General features: G+C 44.8%; 1 protein-coding gene across 2 annotated transcripts in view; it reads left to right on the top strand.

The window, feature by feature from the left end:
- KCNB1 (potassium voltage-gated channel subfamily B member 1) overlaps positions 1-17,560 on the top strand; it is a 177,852-nt gene extending 160,292 nt beyond the window's left edge. For both annotated transcript variants that reach the window (XM_075350650.1, XM_075350649.1), the window contains exon 3: positions 13,842-17,560. In XM_075350650.1, coding sequence (XP_075206765.1) covers positions 13,842-15,881 — 2,040 coding nt within the window. In that variant the 3' untranslated portion in view covers positions 15,882-17,560. The remainder of the gene's footprint in view (positions 1-13,841) is intronic.
- Positions 17,561-21,315: the final 3,755 nt, after the last annotated feature.

The following is a 21,315-nucleotide window of genomic DNA, read 5'->3' as shown; positions in this document are numbered from 1 at the left end:
TCATATATATATGTCCGCGTCCTGGTATATATCCACATCCTGGGCCCTTCTTGATACTTGATTATATATTTCCTCCTCTTGGTATATCTGTCACCTTCCTTGTATATATGTCCTTATCCTGGGCCCTTCCTGGAATGTATGTCCCCATTTTTGTTTATCTGTCCCCTTCCTGATATATATGTCCTCCTCCTGGGCCCCTCTTGGTATATATATCTCCCTCCTGGGCACATTCCAGTATGTCTCCATACTGGTTTCTGTCCTCTTCCTGGTAAATATGTACTCCTCCTGGTATATATGTCCCGTCCTCGGCTCCTTCTGGCATATTTTCTACAAAAAGAAAAAATTACCCTTGCAGGCTCCCACATCGCGCAGCATCCTTTTTGAGCCACAATGCATTTCAGCTCGATGTGCGCCCTCCGACGCACATCCAGCTGAAGCAAGGCAGGGGCTCGGGTCTGTGGGCCTTCACCAACCTTGGCAATCATCTCGCTCCTGTCTTTAGCTTACTTTTCCCCGCCGGCTGCCGCGTCATCGCCACCTCCACGGCTCTATTACCTGCAGCAGTGTGATGAGGTTGCAAAGTGATGACCATGCTGCTGCACACTGGGCCGTGGGATGACGTGCAAGTGTCCTGCTTTGCTCCACTGACCCTGCCTGCAGCACATGGCTAATATGCTTGCAATGCCCCTTCACATGCAAATTAGGCATGTATAGTGCCTGAGGCGACACAGCCGGCCACCTCTGTTGCGTCTTTGACTGGGGCTCGGTGAAGAGGTGAGCCGGGGCTTAATAAAGTGAAGTAATTATCCCCCTGGCACCATACACCCTCTTTACCGGGCCCCATACACCAGTTATGGTTGTCATGCTCTGATAGGGGCCCTGTTTAGGATTGATGGAAGTCCTAGTTTTCAGAACTTCCACACTATTGTCTATTCAGTCTCTGATCAGGAAAGAAGTGGCATGCACCTGTTTTTTCCCAATAAGCCATTTTTTTTTTTTAATATTTCAAGTCTTGGTTCACACAATGCCTTCTATCCAATGCCGTAGTTTTCTTTCACAAAGCTGCTTAAGATAAAAGCCAGCATTTCTTCTTCTGAAGCTGCTCCAGCAGTACTTTTGCCGTAGCTTTTGTAGAGCCTTCACCTCTGGCAGCTTTTCCCTATTTTTTGTAGAGAGCGATTTTTCGGCTTTTTTTTTTTTTTTTTCAGGCAGATTTAAGCTGTCAATCAGACTAGCATATGGGATCCCCATGTCCATCCATTGCTAGTGCAAGCTGGAGGATAAAGTCTGATTTCATGATTTTTATTCTAGAGACTGACAGACAGAAGATCAACTCTCAAATTGAAGAGACAAACCAACTCTTAACTGGAACCTAATAGACGAACAAGGAAAAAAATAGGGGTCAAAGCTCACAGAGCTCAGATCTAAAGGCCACTTTACACGCTACGATTTATCTAACGATCTCATGAGCGACGTGACACGCCCAGATCGTAGTTAAGATTTGCCGAGATCGCACATAGGTCGTTTATTAGCGGTCACACGTAACGATCTCAAAAAACGATGCAACATCGTTCAGCGATATATTGTTTGACCAAGGCGGTCGTTTTGATGTTGTTCGTCGTTGGCAGGGTGTCAAACGTACCAATATGTCTGCTGCGATCCAAACGACGAACAATGTTTTGAAAATGAACAACGTGTCAACGATCAACAATTTTCAACCTATTTTCGATTGTTCGGAGTCGCACGTAGGTGTTACACGCAATGACGTCGCTAATGATGCCGTATGTGCGTAACGGAAACCGTGACCTCGCCGACATATCGTCAGATAAATCGTAGTGTGTAACGCCGCCTTAATATCTGCTCGTTGTTCTACCAGGTCCAACATGTTGTCTGCTGCGGTTACTTACTGACTGATCTGCTGGATTAGGCCTTGTGCACCCAAGCATTTAGATCTGTAGTAAGGTGGACAAAACAGGACCATATTGTGCGGCTGCTCGGCTTGGAAAGCTATACAGTCATGGCCAAAAGTTTTGAGAATGCTACAAATATTATTTTTTACAAAGTCTACTGCTTAAGTTTTTCTAATGGCAATTTGCATATACTCCAGAATGTCATAAAGAGTGATCAGCTTAACAGCAATAACTTGCAAAGTCAATATTGGCTAAGAAAATTAACTTTAACCCCCAAAACACATTTCAACAGCATTGCATTCCTGCCTTAAAAGGAGCAGCTAACATTGTTTTAGTGATTGTTCCATTAACACAGGTGTGGGTGTTGATGAGGACAGGGCTGGCGATCAATCAGTCATGATTAAGTAAGAATGACACCACTGGACACTTTAAAAGGAGGCTGGTGCTTGGTATCATTGTTTATCTTCAGTTAACCATGGTTATCTCTAAAGAAACACGTGCAGCCATCATTGCTCTGCACAAAAATTGCCTAACAGGGAAGACTATCGCAGCTACAAAGATTGCACCTCAGTCAACAATCTATCGCATCATCAAGAACTTCAAGGAGAGAGCTTCCATTGTTGCCAAAAAGGCTCCAGGGCGCCCAAGAAGGACCAGCAAACACCAGGACCGTATCTTAAAACTGTTTCAGCTGCGGGATCGGACTACCAGCAGTGCCGAGCTAGCTCAGCAATGGCAGAAGGCTGGTGTGAGTGCTTCTGCATGCACTGTGAGGCGGAGACTCTTTGAGCAAGGCCTGGTTTCAAGGAGGGCAGCAAAGAAGCCACTTCTCTCCAGAAAAAACATCAGGGACCGACTGATATTCTGCAAAAGGTACAGGGAGTGGACTGCTGAGGAGTGGGGTAAAGTCATTTTCTCAGATTAATTCCCTTTTCGATTGTTTGGGACATCTGGAAAACAGCTTATTAGGAGAAGAAGAGGTGAGCGCTACCACCAGTCTTGTCTCATGCCAACTGTTAAGCATCCTGAAACGATTCATGTGTGGGGTTGCTTCTCAGCCAAGAGAATCGGCTCACTCACAGTCTTGCCTAAAAACACAGCCATGAATAAAGAATGGTACCAGACTGTCCTCCAAGAGCAACTTCTCCCAACTGTCCAAGAGCAGTTTGGCGTCCAACAATGCCTTTTCCAGCATGATGGAGCACCTTGCCATAAAGCAAAGGTGATCACTAAATGGCTCATGGAACAAAACATAGAGATTTTGGGTCCATGGCGTGGAAACTCCCCAGATCTTAATCCCATTGAGAACTTGTGGGCAATCATCAAGAGACGGGTGGACAAACAAAAACCAACAAATTCTGGCAAAATGCAAGCATTGCTTATGCAAGAATGGACAGCTATCAGTCAGGATTTGGTCCAGAAGTTGATTGAGAGCATGCCAGGGAGAATTGCAGAGGTTCTGAAGAAGAAGGGTCAACACTGCAAATATTGACTTGCTGCATTAACTCATTCTAACTGTCAATATAACCTTTTGGTGCTCATAATATGATTGCAATTATATTTCTGTATGTGATGTAAACATCAGACAAACACAATTAAAAACCAGAGGGCAACAGATCATGTGAAAAAATAATTTTGGTGTCATTCTCAAAACTTTTGGCCATGACTGTATTATTTAATGTATTGCTATACGGCCATATGTGAAGATGTGCGCAACCATCATCTATTGGATAGAGAATCTGTATCACCTATTTAACGATAAACTCAACAGTCAACGGGTGCCCATAATGGATGCAATAATGTGGTACCTGTCACTCACTCACTCCTAACGTATATCGCAACACCACTTGGTGCACATTGCATAATTTGACTCTGTGGGATGGAAATCTTTAGGCTACCTCACTTCTCAATACTGGTGGTTACCAGCCACCGGCCTTCATCTGACTATTGGTGCCTATGGATTTTTGTGTTGGGAGCTTTCCCAAAATACATGCAAAATGTAGATCATAATGTGACTAGGGGCCCATAATTAATTAATATGTGAATTTCTTCCTTGAACCCGAGACATGGGCGGGCAAGCTTAGGGTGGCCACTAAGTCCAGCCATATCCACAGCTGTGGGAGGCCTACTCGTATCTACACTAGAACTCAGGGGCGGACAAATCATTGGTGCAACCTGTGCGGCCGCACAGGGGCCCAGGTGTTAAGGGGGTCCATTTCTACCTCCAAAGCAGGTGGAATTGTGGATTCTGATGAGCTCTTGAGCTACTAAGGACCCATATACTGTATTGTTCTTGCACAGGCAACCTTTTCTGCCTGTCTTCGCCAGTGCTAGAACTGCAATTAATATATCTCTCTGAAGGAATGAGAAAATTGTTCCTGGAGCCGCACTGACTCCTAATGATGGAAATGTCTTACCGATTGGTACTTGACACCTTCCCTGTGACAGAGGAGTCAGACCTGGCCAGGTTGTGATATATAGTGTGGTAGCATTCGGCTGAGATCTCAGCTGGCAGGTGCACTCTGACTTTGTGTCAGACACTGGAATTGTGATTTGTGTGTGGTTTTATTGTGGAAAGTGCGGTCTCGTATCAAGAGCAAAAAAACTCTACAGGGTCTCCCACATCCGGCTGCTGGACGAGGTTTTGTTTCCCTGGGATCACTTCCTGGCTTACATGTCTCTATATAGCAACGGCAATCCTATTACACTTACCCTTAGCTGTCCTCTGCTGAGCAGCAAAATGAGCTCTGCAGAGCAACCGGGCCAAAGTAACTGCTGAGGCTACTGGAGAAAAGGTCCTTTTTAGCTCAGGAGTGGGAGACGGATTATTTTGAAAAATTCAGTTTCACAAGGATCAGTGATGTGGCAGACATGCAGCGTGTGCTGGGGAACTGCTTCTCCCTGGGACGTTTGCGTTGGAGTAGCTTGTTCTGACAATGCCCTGGCATAAGCAGTATTAAAAATGACCATAATCTAGACAACGCATCAGGGAGAATCCTTCAGTATATGATGGGGATTGGCTAGTCTGGAGGCAGGCAGGTTCCATCTGAGCTCTCGCACATACCCTACAATAAGGCTTATTGAGCAAATATGGGGCAAGGTCAAGCAGTTGAGAAACATTAGAGGCTATACAAAATATGCGCCCATCTGGCACAACCCCGAGGTTCCTGAGATGCTGTCTCTTAAAGAATTTGGGCACTGGAGGAGGATTGAGATTTGGTACATCTCTCAGTTAATAGAGGGCAGTGCTTTTAAAACATTTGAGGGGCTACAGAAAGAGTACCTTCTGGGTCACAGTATGTTTTTAAATTCCTGCAATTACGCCATGCCTTTGAAAAACAATGTAAAATAGCTCCAATCATTATACAAGCTAAGGTAATAAGTATGATAGGACTGCAGAGAAGTATGAAAGGATTCATTTCAATGGTGTATGGCGGCCTTCTTAACACATTCCTTCTGCAACACCCAATAGGAGCCATGAATAAATGGGCGGAAGACCTGGAGGGTATCGGGGAGGATAAATGGGAGTCAATCTTGCAGTATGTTCCCAAAATATCCCTCAGTGAGACCAGGCATCTGTCACAATTATACGTCATATATAGAGTGTATAAAACGCCCCTGTGGATGTGTAGGGCAGGACTCCAGTTGGACTCTAAGGTCTGTGCCCACGATCAGTGTTTGCAGTGTTTTCTACACAACATGCTTCAGCTGCGTCCAAAACGCTGTGTTGTACAGTATAAGTATAGTGGATGGATTTATAGAAATCCCGTGTCCACTGTGCTTTTTTTTTGTGTCATGTCAATTGTATGCTGCAGATTCGCATGCGTCCTCCGTAGGGAGAACAAAAGCGAGAGACCGCAGCGCACTGAACTCTGATCGTGGGCACAGGCAGCTGTGGTCTTCTGCGTTCTCCTGCGGAGGAGACTCGTGGCACCGCAGGTCACAACCCACTGCATCCAGGACACAGTGAGTCCTGATCGTGGGCACTTATCCTTAGTGTCCTAAATGTTCCTCTGACGGTGCAAGGATGCCACACATGTTGTGGTTATGTCCATGCCTGCAAGGGTTCTGGATAATGATACGAAACCTGATTCAATCAGCGCTGATTCCCACAGATCCCGTGGTGCATGTGCTGGGGTATGTGGAGGAGGTGGTAGCAGAGGAAACGGATAAAATAGCAACTACCAGACTTCTATATGCAGCTAGAAAGCTAATTGCCTCGCACTGGTTATCAGAGAAGGTGCCGACTCGTAAAGAGTATATCAATAAAGTAAACTTTATTTTTATATATATATATATATATATATATATATATATATATATACTGTATGTGTGTGTGTTTTTATATATATATATATATATATATATATATATATATATGGAAAAAAATGCCTATCTTAAAAGGGACAGGATGCCACAGTTTGAAAATATATGGAATAAATGGCTAGATTTCCCAGGACTGGCATCATTTGAACTACTGAAAGATAGAATATTGCTAAGATAGAAAGTGGTGTAATGGCGGAAGATGAATACCTATAGGATGCCTATAGTTAAGAAGAGGGGAGCTGGGCTCCCGAACGTGTGAGACTGTCGATCAGAAATGGTGGAAGGGTAGGGAGGAGGGGAGCTGTTATGTCTTTGTATAAATGGTTGATTACACTTTACAATATAGACATTTTTGTAAGGTTAGGGCCACACGGGGATTACTGCGATCCCCTCGCATGATACTCGGCTCGTGCTGGCAGTTCAGCAGAGCCGAGTGTCATACGAGTGTTCCTGCAACTGAGGTCCGATCGTGCGAGCGTACATCAGCTACGGAGGGGCGGGCCAGCGCTGAGGAAGGGCGGGGCGGCGCTGAGGAGGGGAGGGAGGGATTTCTCTCCCTCTCTCCTGCATAGCCGGCTATTGCCATTCTCGCTCTGCACTCGCATTACACTCGATTTTTTTTTTTTTGTCGCCCCATACACTTGAATCGGTGCGAGAGAAAGAGTCTCGCATTGCAGCCACAGCATGCTGCGATTGTTTTCTCGGTCTAATTAGGGCTGAGAAAATAATCACTCATGTGCGCTGACACACTAATATTGGTCCGAGGGGAATGCGATGTTTTATGGCACTCCACTCGCACCGTTTTATCGCCGTGTGTCTTAGGCCTTAATGTCAAAAACATAATAAAAATGTATCTGATTAAAAAAAAAAATGACCATGATCATACTGCAACTGGTCAGTGCGTGGAGAACACAGCCCGTGCCGGTCAGTTGTAAGAACATTTTTCAGCTCACCATGCTTTTAAAGTCTTGAGGGATCCTTGTCGTGCTCGGTACATAAAGTCTGCATCAAACTTGAGAAAAAAAGTATTTGTCCAAGGTAAAATCAGTTTATTAAAAAAAAAAATTACACAGAACATGACAAAAAAGTGTATTAAAAAATATCCCCTGGAAAGTGCAAATTTACATGTTTTAACCTGTGAAGGTCTTAGGCTAAGTTCACATTTCCGTTGATTTGTATCAGTCACATGCGTCGCTTGACGCATGTGACTGATGCGCTGTTCAACGCTGTACAACGGATGACAAAGAACAGAATTCTTTGTCGGATTCCGTTGTGTGCGGGGGGCGGAGTTCTGGGGCAGAGCCGAGCAGGGGGCGGGGCCAGGCGCTGAGGATGTCAGTGGAAGTGCTGCGGTCTGCATGGCTGGGGACAGGTGAGTGTATCTGTGAGTGAGTGAGTGTGTGTATGTGCATGTATGTATGTATGTATGTATGTATGTGTGTGCACATGCAAAGTGCGGGAGGGGGCGGAGCCGAGCAGGGGGCGGGGCCAGACGAGGGTGTCAGTGCTTGTCTGCATGGCTGGGGACAGGTGTGTGTGTGTGTGTGTGTGTATGTGTGTGTACATACATGTGCGGAGTGCGGGAGGGGGCGGGGCCGAGCGGGGAGGTGTCGGCCTCCCTGCACACGTAACCAGCCTAAATATCGGGTAACAGCAAAGCACCCGATGTTTACCTTGGTTACCCGATATTTACCTTGGTTACGGGCCTACACCGCTTAGCGCTGGCTCCTTGCACCGTAACCAGGGTAAATATCGGGTAACCAACCAAAGCTGGTGACGTGTGCAGGGAGCCAGAGAGCATGCGCAGCGAAATCCGACGGATCTCGCTGCTCAAAAAACGTTACATGCTGCGTTCCTCCCGCCCGGCGGTCAGTCGTTCCACGACTGATCAGTCGGGCGGAGGGTGCAACGCAGCATCATCAGTCACAATCCGCTGCTCATACAAGTCTATGGGAGCAGCGGAATCCGCTAAACGGATTCCGCTGTTTACAAGAGCAGCGGATTGTGACTGATAGATTTTAGCGGAAATGTGAACTTAGCCTTAGTCATAGTGCAGCTCCTGTACAAGTGCTACCATTACCGTATTTTTCGTTTTAAAAGACGCATCGGATTATAAAGCGCACCCCAAATTCAGAGCAAGAAAAGGTGAAAAAAATGGGGTCTGTCTTGTAATCTGGTGGTGTGTTACCAGAGGGGGCAGTAGCGGTGGTGGAGGAGGCTGTGCTGGGGCTGCGGCGCAGAATGGAGCTTGAGCTGCGGCGGAGGCTGGTGCTGCTGTGCTGGGGCAGCTGTGCTTGGGCTCGGGTGGCCGCGGCAGCTGCTGTGGCAGAGGCTGGGGCTCGGGCTGTGGCGGAGGCTGGTGCTGCTGTGCTGGGGCAGCTGTGCTTGGGCTCGGGCTGCGACGGTTGCTGCTGCGGCGGCTGTGGACAGTGAGGGCCTCAACGAAATGATGCCCGGAGTGAGCGCAGATTTGGATCTAGGTTCAATGGCAAGCCGGGATCTTATCTGCGCAAGCGCCACCTCCAGGCGCGATTTTCCTGAAGTTTACTAGAGGGAGATCAATGGGCTGGAGGCGGCGACTGCGCAGCTGAGAGCTTGAGCCGAGTACTCCAACTGCGCACACACCGACTCCGGGCGGAGTAGGAAAAAAAGAGCAAAAAGGAAAAAAAAGATTGAGAAAGAAGAAAAAAGAGGAAAAAGAAAAAAGACCAAAAAGGAAAGAAAAAAAAAAGGGGGAAAAAGAGCAAAAAGGAAGAAGGGCAAAAGGAAAAAAAAAGCAAACAGATAGAAAAAAAGGAGAAAGGAAACAAATAACAGCCAAAGGGGAAAAAGAGCCAAAACAAAGAGATGGAAAAAAGACAAAAAAAAGCACAAAAAGGAAAAAAAGTGCAAAAAGTAAGAGGAAAAAAAAGGGAGCAAGAGTAAAAGAAAAAAACTGCTATGCCGGTCAGTATCGGTTATTGCAGACTACTTTCCAAGGATATCTGACCGTGATCAGAGCAGATTCATCAGGGTTATTTTGAGGATGCATGATCAGCTATTGTTTGAGAGTTCTCCTGCTCTTTGTATTCTATACTTAGACAACATATATATGATGATCATGAGCGGCAGGGTCAATGTCACATCTGTTGTTTTTTTTTTTTCATTTTGGCGATGGTGGTGTCTTGACAATAGTAGGAGAGTTACCAGAGCCATCTGGCTGCTTCATCGGGTAAAGCAGATTATGGGCCATGTGCGTATATGGACAGTTCAGCGAGGTCTCAGAAAAGCCAAGTCTTCAGTGATATCTACAGCAGGACGTCCAGCAAATAGCTAGCGTGCAGAATATCCTACACTTCTCTGTGCATTTATAGGCCACTTGTAGGACATTTGGGGATCGGTATGCTGTTGGATGAGGATGAGGAATTATCCTGCCTGATGTGGACTTGCATATCACACAGTGTGGAGGTCTGGGCACCGATCCATGGGAGTTGGTGGGTATAGTGCCCATGGAGGGGATGAAGCGGCATTCTCATATGTCTCCACTTATTATGACTTTACTGTAGATGGAAAATTTTAGGTTATATTCACATTGCACGTTTGTCATCCATTTAACCTATACTCCAGGAACGCTTTGGCCTTCATCTGACTAATGGAACCTTATGAAGACATTAATCTTCCCGGCATACATGCTAAACATAACCATAAAATGCGACGTGAACATGAATATGTCCTAGAGGTTTGACACAGCAGCGGTTGCTATTTTTTGCTTGTGGCCCCTGAAGCGTTAATGAAGTAAGACTCCAGTTGACTTGTATTTGGGGTATAATCGGATCACCAAGACTGTAATACAGACCAGTGATAAATGAGATCTCCGGCACAGGAGGCAGAATATAGCAGCATTGACGCCACTCCCGGGATAAGCAGATCATTGTGATCTTTCTACTTATAGGTGTAAGTGACAATGAAGCTTTAAGGGCAGAGATTCCACGAGCTGCAGGATAATGAGGCCTTCAGTTCATGCTCATAGATCTAAGAAGTCTTCATCACACAGCTGAAGGTGACAAGTCCAGTCATAGACAACAGATAGAGCAAGAAACAACCTTATGGGGGCGGAAACATGAAAACCGTGCCATGTTGTGACAGCCTGCTTCAGTAATTGCTAAAGGTAGATGGACAGCTGCAATCTTCACTGATCCTGGATCCTGTGGAGAGGTTGTGGCTCACCTGGTCAAGATTATAAAATGTCTCTTGTATAGGGTTCTCTACTTACGACAATCTTTACTTTTTAGTATGGTTCAATATTGATCACAAAGTACCATATTCCCCCTAGATCCTTCAGCAGCTGGCTTCAATCTTTAGGGAAAATTGACAAGAAGTGTTCAGTTTCTCTGCAGCTCCTCCACAGGAGAATTATAGCATTACAGAATGACTTGTCTGTCTGATGCAGAACAGGACAGGTCCTCCAGAGAGGGAGACAGTATTCATACCTGCTCTTGCCAAGAGATGAGCATCGTGAATAAAGGACCAACCCCTAACAGGGTATATGCAAATGGATTTTCTAATTTAGACAGCCCCTTTAACATTATAAGTTCCCAATACCGGCCTAACATAAATGGACGCTAGGAGTGTCCAGCCCTCAGAGGCTTCCCTCACATTTAAGACCCCATATGCTTAAGGCTCCATCACACACAACGAGATCGCTAACTAGGTTGTTGCAGCGTCACCGTTTCTATGATGCAGTAACGATCTCGCAACGATCTCGTTATGTGTGACACCTACCAGCGATCAGGCCCCTGTTGTGAGATCGCTAGTCGTTGCCGAATGGTCCGGACCATTTTCTTCAAAGGTGATGTCTTACTGGGCAGGACGCATCGCTGTGTTTGACACATAACAATGACCTCCTATACAGGTCGCTCATCTTTATACAGGTCGCTCATCGTTACTGCATCGTTGGTAAGGTCTGACTGTGTGACATCTCACCAGCGACCTCCCAGCAACTTACCAACGATCCTTATCAGGTCGCATCGTTTTCGGGACCGCTGGTAAGTTGTTAAATGTGACGGGGGCTTTATTCGTAAGGCTTTACAGTAACCCCCTTGAGATTAATCCCTTATACACGAGTTGTAGGTGTAATGTTTTTAGTGCCCATGAAGAGAGCAGAGTAGCTCACACCTGTCCATTGCATGACCTGATTATGTTATTTCCCTAGCCTGGTGTCGATGGTCAGGCATATTCAGGCATTTTTTAAATAAGGCCAACCACTGAGAACAAATATAACATGATCAAGTCTAAACATCCCTGGACTCCTATAGTGGTTCATCATGTAAGACTGACTTGGGAGAGGTAGTTCAATTAATGGTAATAGACTTTAGTGTTAACTGTACTTTGACCAGAAAATAGCTAGGAAAGTCATGGGGAAGTAGCCAGAGGCCGATAGCCTGATTTCCTTGGTGTACATATGGTTATAGTTATAGTCCTCCTTCTTTTCAAATGTTTAAAGTTCATATACTAATTTCTTCATACACCTGTCAACTCTAAAGGCCGCTTTACACGCTACGACATTGCTCAAGCGATCTCGTTGTGGTCACGGAATTTGTGATGCACATCCGGCCACTTTAGCGATGTCGTTGCGTGTGACACTTACGTGCGATCAAGAAAAGTCAGAAAATCGTTCAAAATAGTGAATCGTTGACATGCTCCCCTATTCCCAATTATCGTTGTTGCTGCTTGTTTTATATTTGGCCTTTAAGGCCCCGTCACATGCAACGATGGATCTAACGATATATCGCCAGGGTCACAGATTCCGTGGCGCACATCCGGCATCGTTAGCGACGTCGTTGCGTGTGACAGCAAGGAACGACCGTTAACGATGGAAAATACTCACCTTATCGTCCATCGTTGACACGTCGTTCCTTTTTAAAATATCGTTGATTGTAGATTGTACTAATTGCCCGTGACGTACAAACGACGGGGGCGGGTGCGATCGCACGATATATCTTCGCGTGTGACGCCGCCATACATCCATCAGGTCCAAGAATAATCAACCCATACACCCATCAGTTCCAAGAATAATCAACCCATACACCCAACAGTTCCAAGAATAATCAACCCATATACCCATCAGTTCCAAGAATAATCAACCCATACATCCATCAGTTCCAAGAATAATCAATCCATACACCCATTAGTTCCAAGAATAATCAACCCATACACCCATCAGTTCCAAGAATAATCAACCCATACACCCATCAGTTCCAAGAATAATCAACCCATACACCCATCAGTTCCACGAATAATCAACCCATACACCCATCAGTTCCAAGAATAATCAACCCTTACATCCATCAGTTCCAAGAATAATCAACCCATACATCCATCAGTTCCAAGAATAATCAACCCATACATCCATCAGTTCCAAGAATAATCAATCCATACACCCATTAGTTCCAAGAATAATCAACCCATACACCCATCAGTTCCAAGAATAATCAACCCATACACCCATCAGTTCCAAGAATAATCAACCCTTACATCCATCAGTTCCAAGAATAATCAACCCATGCATCCATCAGTTCCAAGAATAATCAACCCATACACCCATCAGATCCACGAATAATCAACCCATACATCCATCAGTTCCAAGAATAATCAACCCATTCACCCATCCATTCCAATAGTCATCAGTTCCAAGAGATGTCAGATCATACACTCGTCAGTTCCAAGAGAATTCAGTTCACACACCCGTAAATTCCAAGTCGGCTCATAGATCTGTCATCAGTTCATATTCTTGTCATATCCAAACAGTCAATAATTTCATACAGTCATATGCTTATACACTGAATAGTTCATGCCCGTCAGTTCTGACATAAACCCATCAATTACCACAGTTATCAGTTCATCTGCTCTGTTGTTCTTACTGTCATAGCCTGTTCATACATCCATTAGTTCACACATTCATCGGCCTATCTGCTTCTCCAGTTCATTTGCTCATCAGTGTATACGCTTGTTAGTTTATACAGTTATGAGTTCATACACATTTTGTACACTTGTTAGTTCATGCATTATATAAGAGAAGAACTTGGCATGCAGAATATGTGATGAATTGGTGAACGTTTAATATGGTAATACAGTTACAAGTCATTTTAACATTTTTGTCCAAAATTCCAGACCTTCATCGGAAAGTAACGCATTACTGTGGGAGAACCTTTTCAGGAATTGAAGTGCAGCGCTAAAGCAACCGTAGTTGCGTTTGCAGGGCGTCTCTGTAAATGCAACTACGCTTGCTTTACTTCTATGCTTCAATTCCTAGAACCGTTTCTCTCACGGCAATCCATTACTTTCTGATGAAGGTCCAGAATTTTGGACCAAAACGATAAAATTATTTGTAACTGAATTTCCACATTAAATTTTCACCAATTCATCACGTACCCCTGAGTGCCGAGTTCATCTCTTATATAATTTACAAACTGGATCCCTATTCGGGCACAATCTCTCACGGAGTGACGTATAGGACTACGTATTGTTAAGTTCATGCAGTTATCAGTTCATAAACATCTTTTCCTACAGTGTTCAACTTACTTAAACAATTTGTGACTAATCTGCTTTTCTCTGTTTTTGTTGCAGATATTGGCAATCATTTCAATCCTGTTCATCGTCTTATCTACAATTGCCTTGTCACTAAACACCCTTCCAGAACTACAAGGTATAGACGAGTTTGGGCAAACGACAGACAACCCCCAGTTGGCACATGTGGAAGCAGTCTGTATCGCTTGGTTTACAATGGAGTACTTGCTCAGATTCCTGTCATCGCCTAACAAATGGAAGTTTTTTAAGGGACCACTTAATGTCATTGACCTGTTAGCAATCCTCCCGTACTATGTCACAATATTCCTCACGGAATCAAACAAAAGTGTACTTCAGTTCCAGAATGTGAGGCGGGTGGTCCAGATTTTCAGAATCATGAGGATACTGCGAATCCTAAAATTGGCCAGACATTCAACAGGACTGCAGTCTTTAGGGTTCACATTGCGAAGGAGCTACAATGAACTTGGGCTACTTATTCTTTTTCTAGCAATGGGAATTATGATCTTTTCTAGTTTGGTTTTCTTTGCAGAAAAGGACGAGGACGATACAAAATTCAAAAGCATCCCAGCATCCTTCTGGTGGGCTACCATCACCATGACCACAGTGGGCTATGGCGACATCTATCCAAAAACTCTGCTGGGTAAGATAGTTGGTGGGTTGTGTTGCATTGCTGGTGTGCTGGTGATCGCCCTTCCAATTCCCATCATTGTAAATAATTTCTCAGAGTTCTACAAAGAGCAGAAACGTCAGGAAAAAGCCATTAAACGTAGAGAAGCTCTGGAAAGGGCTAAACGCAACGGCAGCATAGTCTCCATGAACATGAAAGATGCCTTTGCTCGCAGCATAGAATTGATGGATGTAGTGGTTGAAAAGACTGAAGATGAAACAGGAAAGAAAGAGAAGGTGCAGGATAACCATTTGTCCCCCAGCAAGTGGAAATGGACAAAGAGAACCCTATCCGAGACAAGTTCTAACAAGTCTTTTGATGCAAAAGAACAAGGCTCTCCAGAGAAGACCCGCTCTTGTTCCAGTCCACAACATCTCAATGTTCAGCAGTTGGAGGATATCTACAACAAAATGGCAAAAACTCAGTCCCAACCTATCCTTAACTCCAAAGACTCCAACCAGTCTGGAAAACAGGTAGAAGAGCTAGAAATGGGACATATCCCTTGCCCACCTGTGCCACTTCTCACCACTCACAGGGAGGGCATCATTGATATGAGGAGCATGTCCAGCATAGACAGCTTTATTAGTTGCACTGCTGACTTTCCAGAATCCAGCAGGTTTTCACATAGTCCAATGGCAATTTTACCATATAAAACTAATATAAATCCAGGACAAGACACACCTAGTGATCGGCCATTGTCCATGGATATCAGTCGTGAAAGCTTCACTCAAATCAGCCCAAGGGCTGAGAGGAATCGCCACTCAGCATATATTTTAGAAAGTCCAAAAAGTCTGGTCAAAGTAAAAAACCCCCTCATGCTGAGATCTCTGAAAGTCAACTTTTTGGAAGGTGACACAAGGACATTAGTACCTGCACCGAACATAATGAGCCCTTCCGAGCACAGACTGGGGCAGGGAAAGTTAGATAGCACTTACTTCTCCGAGCAGTCCATTCGTAGTCCTGAAACGTCTCAGTACACGACAGCAAGTGCGAGAACGCCATCCAGGTCTCCTGAAAAACACATGGCAATAGCTTTCACTTTTCATGATGCTAATGTAAATAAGTACATAGACGCCGACACAGACGATGAGGGTCAGCTGCTTGATGGCTTAGATTCCTGTCCCTCCAAACAGTTGCTGGGCACTATGAGTCCAAAATTTAACATAACAAATAGTGGTCATCGAAAACAAAGGGAGACCCTTCACAGAACAGAAAAGAATCACCTCGAGAGCGTTGCTCTTGTGAGTTCCTCGCGGTTCCTAGGACACAACTGCATTTATTCTTCAGAAGGGATTACTGGAAGTAGCCGGGGGAATATGGAGCCTGTCAAGATGGACAACCATATTTCACCAGAGGTCCATGTGTTACCAGGTGGTGGTGGACGATCACACACACACGAGCCCCGAATGTGACACAGGCAGGAATGTTCATACATGCACCATGAGCTTCTGCATGGCCTCCTCTCACACTGACTGATGGCTGGTCTGCACCATGCTGGAGATGGCACTGACAATTTTGATTGATTTGATCTCCTTTACTGAACTTCTTTCTTGAAAGCCATTGTGACCAAAAATACCCTAGTTAAGATGTCCTGCTCTTTATGTCATTGTATACACTGCGTTCATTCATGGTGGAGGGACCTGTTGTTAAAACATCTCACTGTGGTCAGTGGACACCACAATTCGGGGGAGCACGTGACTGAGCTCCTCCACTGTCTATTAAGCTCACTCGAGGTGAGTTGTACCAGTTGTCGACACTGGTAGGAGATTGTACTGTATATTGACCTCGCTCCTGCTGTTATTACCATTCAGCATTTCTATTCTAGAGCGAAGGGTCCTCGTCACATTTTCTACATCTGTAGCTGCACGAATCCTTCACATCTAGGGATGTTTTTCCTTTTTCTCATTTTTTTTTGCACACTTTCGGCTGGAGGAGCTGGAGCCGCAGCACTTTAAGTAATAGTCCCCTTCATTTGTGCCTCTATGTTCTTTTGTAAGGAATGATTGCTAAGAGTGGCCCCTGAGGTCTCACCCATTACGCTCGGGCCCTTGTGCTGCTATTGTACAGTGGGTTCTGCGGCTTTCAAACTAACTCCTTCAGTTTTCTGCCATTTTAAATTATTCCAGTGACTGGTACAGTCCCCACTACCCACCTCTCGTCCCCCGCTTGTGGGTGTGCTGTGTTCTTTGGGTGATGATGATAGAGATGTCTTGGAAGAGAAGACCACCTGTCTCCTTATACACTTCTGTGTCTACGTAATGAGGAATAGGGAGATCTTACACACAAATCATACCAATATCTTCTCACTAGGTCTAGTTGTCTGAAGGACTGGCACATCCAGAAGTAGTAGTAACCACTAACTGCCAGCATCACACAAACCGCCCAGAGCAGTGAGCCACCATTATAGGAAAGTTTTAAGCATGTAGAGAACTAGATGTTCTAAAATTCTGCTGCTTCTCAGCACCAGATATGATGACCAACATGTGATGAAATCCTCTGCTTTACTTACCATACTGCACGTAGTTCTTTTCACTACCCTTGAGTCACTTCCACTGCTGCACTCACGTTACCATTGATACTTCATGTGGCTACTTTCGCTTGCTGATCGCAGTCTGTAAATGACTGCCAGTTGGCTACAAGCAAACCAAACAGTGGTCATTTAATGGCTTGTTCAGACAGGGCAACCAGATTTCTACACTCTCGGAACGATTGTTAATATCATCGTTCCGTGTGCATAGCATATCATTGTTATCAGCAGCACATTCCCTGTTTACACATAATGAAGAGCTGTCAATAACTTTATTAGCAGCATGAATGATCCTATTATTTGATGAATATGCATTTTGCTCATTTGGTTATTGTTGGCATGTTAATACAAGGGCTCATTGCCGATTATCAGCTTGTATCAATGGGCCTTTACACTTATTTAATGTCCTGACTTGTATAGCGCCATTTAAGAGGACGTCCACTACTTTTACATTGATGGTCTATCCTTAGGATAGGTCATCAATCTTGATTGGCCAGGGTCCAACGCCCATCACCCCCTATGATCATCTGTTCCTGGCAGCAGGCGGCCAGAAATGCTCAGTTCCAGAGCTGCTCCATCAAATGATAGTGGTCGCAGCCGGGTACTGCACATCTGCCTGCCTTTCAAATCAGTAGGAGGCGGATGTGCAGTACCCAGCCGCGGCCGCTATCAGAGGATGGGGCAGCTCCGAAAGTGAGCATTTCTGGCTGCCTGCTGCCTCCGCTGGCACGGAAAACAGCTGATCGGCAGAGGTGCAGGGTGTCGGACCCTAGCCAATGAGACATCGATGATAGGTCATCAATGTAAAAGTGGACAACCCCTCTAATACCCCAGCACAATACAGATATCATCATCATTGGAGTGCGGATGGAAACCAAAGAAAACACAGGGAGAACATACAACCATTTTGCAGATGTTGTCCATGGTCGGATTGAAACCAGGACTCCAGTGATGAAAACAAAAGTGCCATCCACTGAGCCACCATGGTATATTCAGGACTGTAATCACAATTTTGCTCTTTTCTAATGTCTTACACTCTAGTCCCATTCAGAGCTGCACTCACTATACCATTGGCAGCACATTCCTCTTCACTCAGCAAATTAACCATAATCTTCTAGACTATATTAGGCCATGGGCAGACATTACGTATTTGGTGAGTTTTTTACCTCAGTATTTAGAAGTGAAAACCAGGAGTGCAACAATCAGAGGAAAAGTATTATAGAAACACGGGCACCATTTCGCCATTTTACCCACTCTTGGTTTTAGCTTACAGATACTGAGGTAAAAAACTCACCAACTACTCAACGTGTGCACATGGCCTAAGCCAAGAAACGTTTGCTCATTTTTTGGCTAATTGTTGGCATACGTACAAGGTCCAATGATCGAGCATGAGTGTTCTGGTGGATACTCAGTGGGCAAACTATTAGCCGGAAATGCTCAATTTCAGAGCTGCCCCGGATGCGGCCGCTATCAAAAGATGGGGCAGCTCCGGAACTGAGCATTTCCGACCTCTTGCTGCCGGCGGCGCCACGGGGAGCAGCGTTACTAACTACTCACACAGCGTACAATCAGCTCTACGAAAAATTGGTCCCATTCTCATCTAGAAGAGTGGGGCGAGTGAAATTAGTCTGATATTCCATAGATCATGCGAGTGTGCAATATTTTTTTATTTATTTATTTTTCTTGCCTAGCATTCATCTATATTACGTGCGTTTTTTTTCCCAGCGGCCTTCCAGGTTCATATTCTACAGGGATCTGCACTGCTTTATTGAGTAACATTGGTCCAAGCACAAACCGTTTTTTCCTCGCATTGCACTTGTTCAAGTTATACGCTAGTGTAAGTGAACCCTACAAGTCAGAAAACAAAAAGAAAACGCTGACCCCAATTACACACCTTTTTCGGTCCTGATTGTAAGGTCAGTAGGGGGTAAGTAAAGCAGAAGGAGGCTTCCATGTTTATGGAAAATGGAATAATTCAGCACAAATGTGGCTACTGCTCGAAGGTGACCTTGAAATTCTTATCAAGAATCTGCATTCAAGCCATAAAGTACAATGCGTCTGACCTACTCCACTGGGAGTTCTGCACACACAATGAAATCAAGCAAACCATTGATGGGCAAGACTAGCAGTCACACAAGAAGTCAGATGGGAGGGACTAATGGTCACATAGAAGTCAGTGGTGGGAGGATCAGGACCAGTGGTCACAAAGCAGTCAGAGCGGCGGAACCAGTAGTAACGTGAAAGACCAAAGAGTACTCATCAGAAGAAAGAAAAGATGTCTGTGGTTGAAAATAACATACAAATGTTTATAGGGGCAGGGCCAGCACAGAAAATGAAGGGGTAGGAGCCGAAATCATAGTCAAAGAGGAGGTGTCAGTGGTCAAACAGGACACCAGATGGCAGAGGATTTGGAAGGTGGGATCACTGGTTACACAGGTAGGCTCCAATTGACAAACACGCAAGTCTGGACTAATGGCGGCCAAGGAGAAGACATGTAGGTTGTAAGTGGTCTTGGAGGGAATTTAGGGGCAGTGGTCACACACAGAGAGAATAGAAAGACGAAGCCAGAAGTCACATAGAGGATGGAGAAACGGAGGCAATAATCACCCCGAGAGTATGAAGTCACCTAGAGGATGATGGGGTGGGGCAAACAGTCACACAAAGCGGACAGGTGGCACCGAATTCACTCAAGATCACCATATTTCAGTTCTCGCAGCCGAGGTAACAAAAGATTTATTTTTTTACATAGTCATTAAAATTTTATTTTACATAATCTATATATAAAGAATATAAAAACTGCGATGTGAGTCGTTACAATGTGTCGCCAACCTGGCCGCAGACATATGTGGTGTTTTCTGTTTCCGTGTGAGGTGATGTTAAGAAATCGTTTAATGTCTGCAGTCACAATGCACACACAGCGGAGACCGGATAGAGGATATCCAATTGCTGCATTTTTCCTTGCATATGGAGGGCCCCAGGTGGAACTCATAAATGGGGCCAAGACTTTAGTCTACAAGTACAAGACTGCACTGGAGAAGTCCTGTCCTGCCTCACAAAGGAGCCACATCATCCCAAGGCACAGGGCTCTCCATGCCTCAGTGATCGCGGGCATGTGTGTGTGGCCACTGACAAGGGCACGGGAGGCACCTTGGGGCAAGTGTTGTGGATGTACACAGCACTAAGTGATAACGTATGAAGTCTGGGGTCGCACCAGCAATTACAGAGTGGTTTTCTGACAACAATTGAGTGAATTTAATTTCTTTAATGTGAAAAGTTCCATTTCTGGTTGTTTTTAAGTCCCATGATGTGTGGTCCTACATTCTCCGGAGAACGTGGACTCGTCCCTTGTACTGCAGAGCGGAGCTGGAAATGAGGAGACCCTTGTAGCCAATAACATGGAGGGAGAGAGCTTCTCGTGATGAGACTGTTATCATCAATATATGCAATATGTGTCACACGTGTTCGCGTTGGTCAGACGTGTTCGGGGCTCTTCGGCTGCTCTGTTTTTTATTTTCTCTTTCTTTGTGGAGAATGGAATCCATGTCCTTGTAATGTTTAACAATGAATATTAAATCACAAACGATGCTCAGTCTGATCATTACAGAAGGACCTGTCCGCAGGGGTAAATTCTTAAGAGCAGCTCACCTCCTCTTCGTTCCTGCATAGACACCAAGGTGCATGACACCAATCTCACAGCACTCTCCCATAGAAGAAAATAGATGAAGTAGATAAATCACATTCTTCTCCATTATTTCACTTCATGTCACTGGGCATGCTCACAACATTGGCCCATAGATGTTAAAGGTAGCTTCAGACTACACATACAGCGGCATGTAAAGGTTTGGGCACCGTTGGTCAAAATAACTGTTTTGTGAACAGTTAGGCAAGTTGAAGATGAACTGAACTCTAAAAGGTTTAACAAGATGACGCATTTCCTTTGTATTTTAGGCCCCAAAAAATATTTTTATCTTTTACATTATAAAATTACCAAAAAAGGAAAATGGGCCTATGCAAAAGTTTGGGCACCCTGCATGGTTAGTACCTGGTATCACTTCCTCTAGCAAGTATCACAACTTGTAAACACTTTTTGTCGTCAGCCAAGAGTCTTTCATTTCTTGTTTTGAGGGATTTTCATCCATTCTTCCTTGCAAAAGTCTTCCAGTTCTGAGAGATTGCTGGCTCATTTTGCCTGCACTGCTCTTTTGAGGTCTAGCCACAGATTTTCAATGATATTCAGATCAGGGAACTGTGGCCATTGTAAAACCTTCAGCTTGAGCCTTTTGTGTTAGTCTGTTGTGGATCTTGATGTCTGTTTAGGA

This window comes from Anomaloglossus baeobatrachus, chromosome 5, assembly GCF_048569485.1.
Source record: "Anomaloglossus baeobatrachus isolate aAnoBae1 chromosome 5, aAnoBae1.hap1, whole genome shotgun sequence".
In the NCBI taxonomy this organism is placed as follows: domain Eukaryota; kingdom Metazoa; phylum Chordata; class Amphibia; order Anura; family Aromobatidae; genus Anomaloglossus; species Anomaloglossus baeobatrachus.
This window is presented reverse-complemented; position numbering and strand designations above follow the sequence as displayed.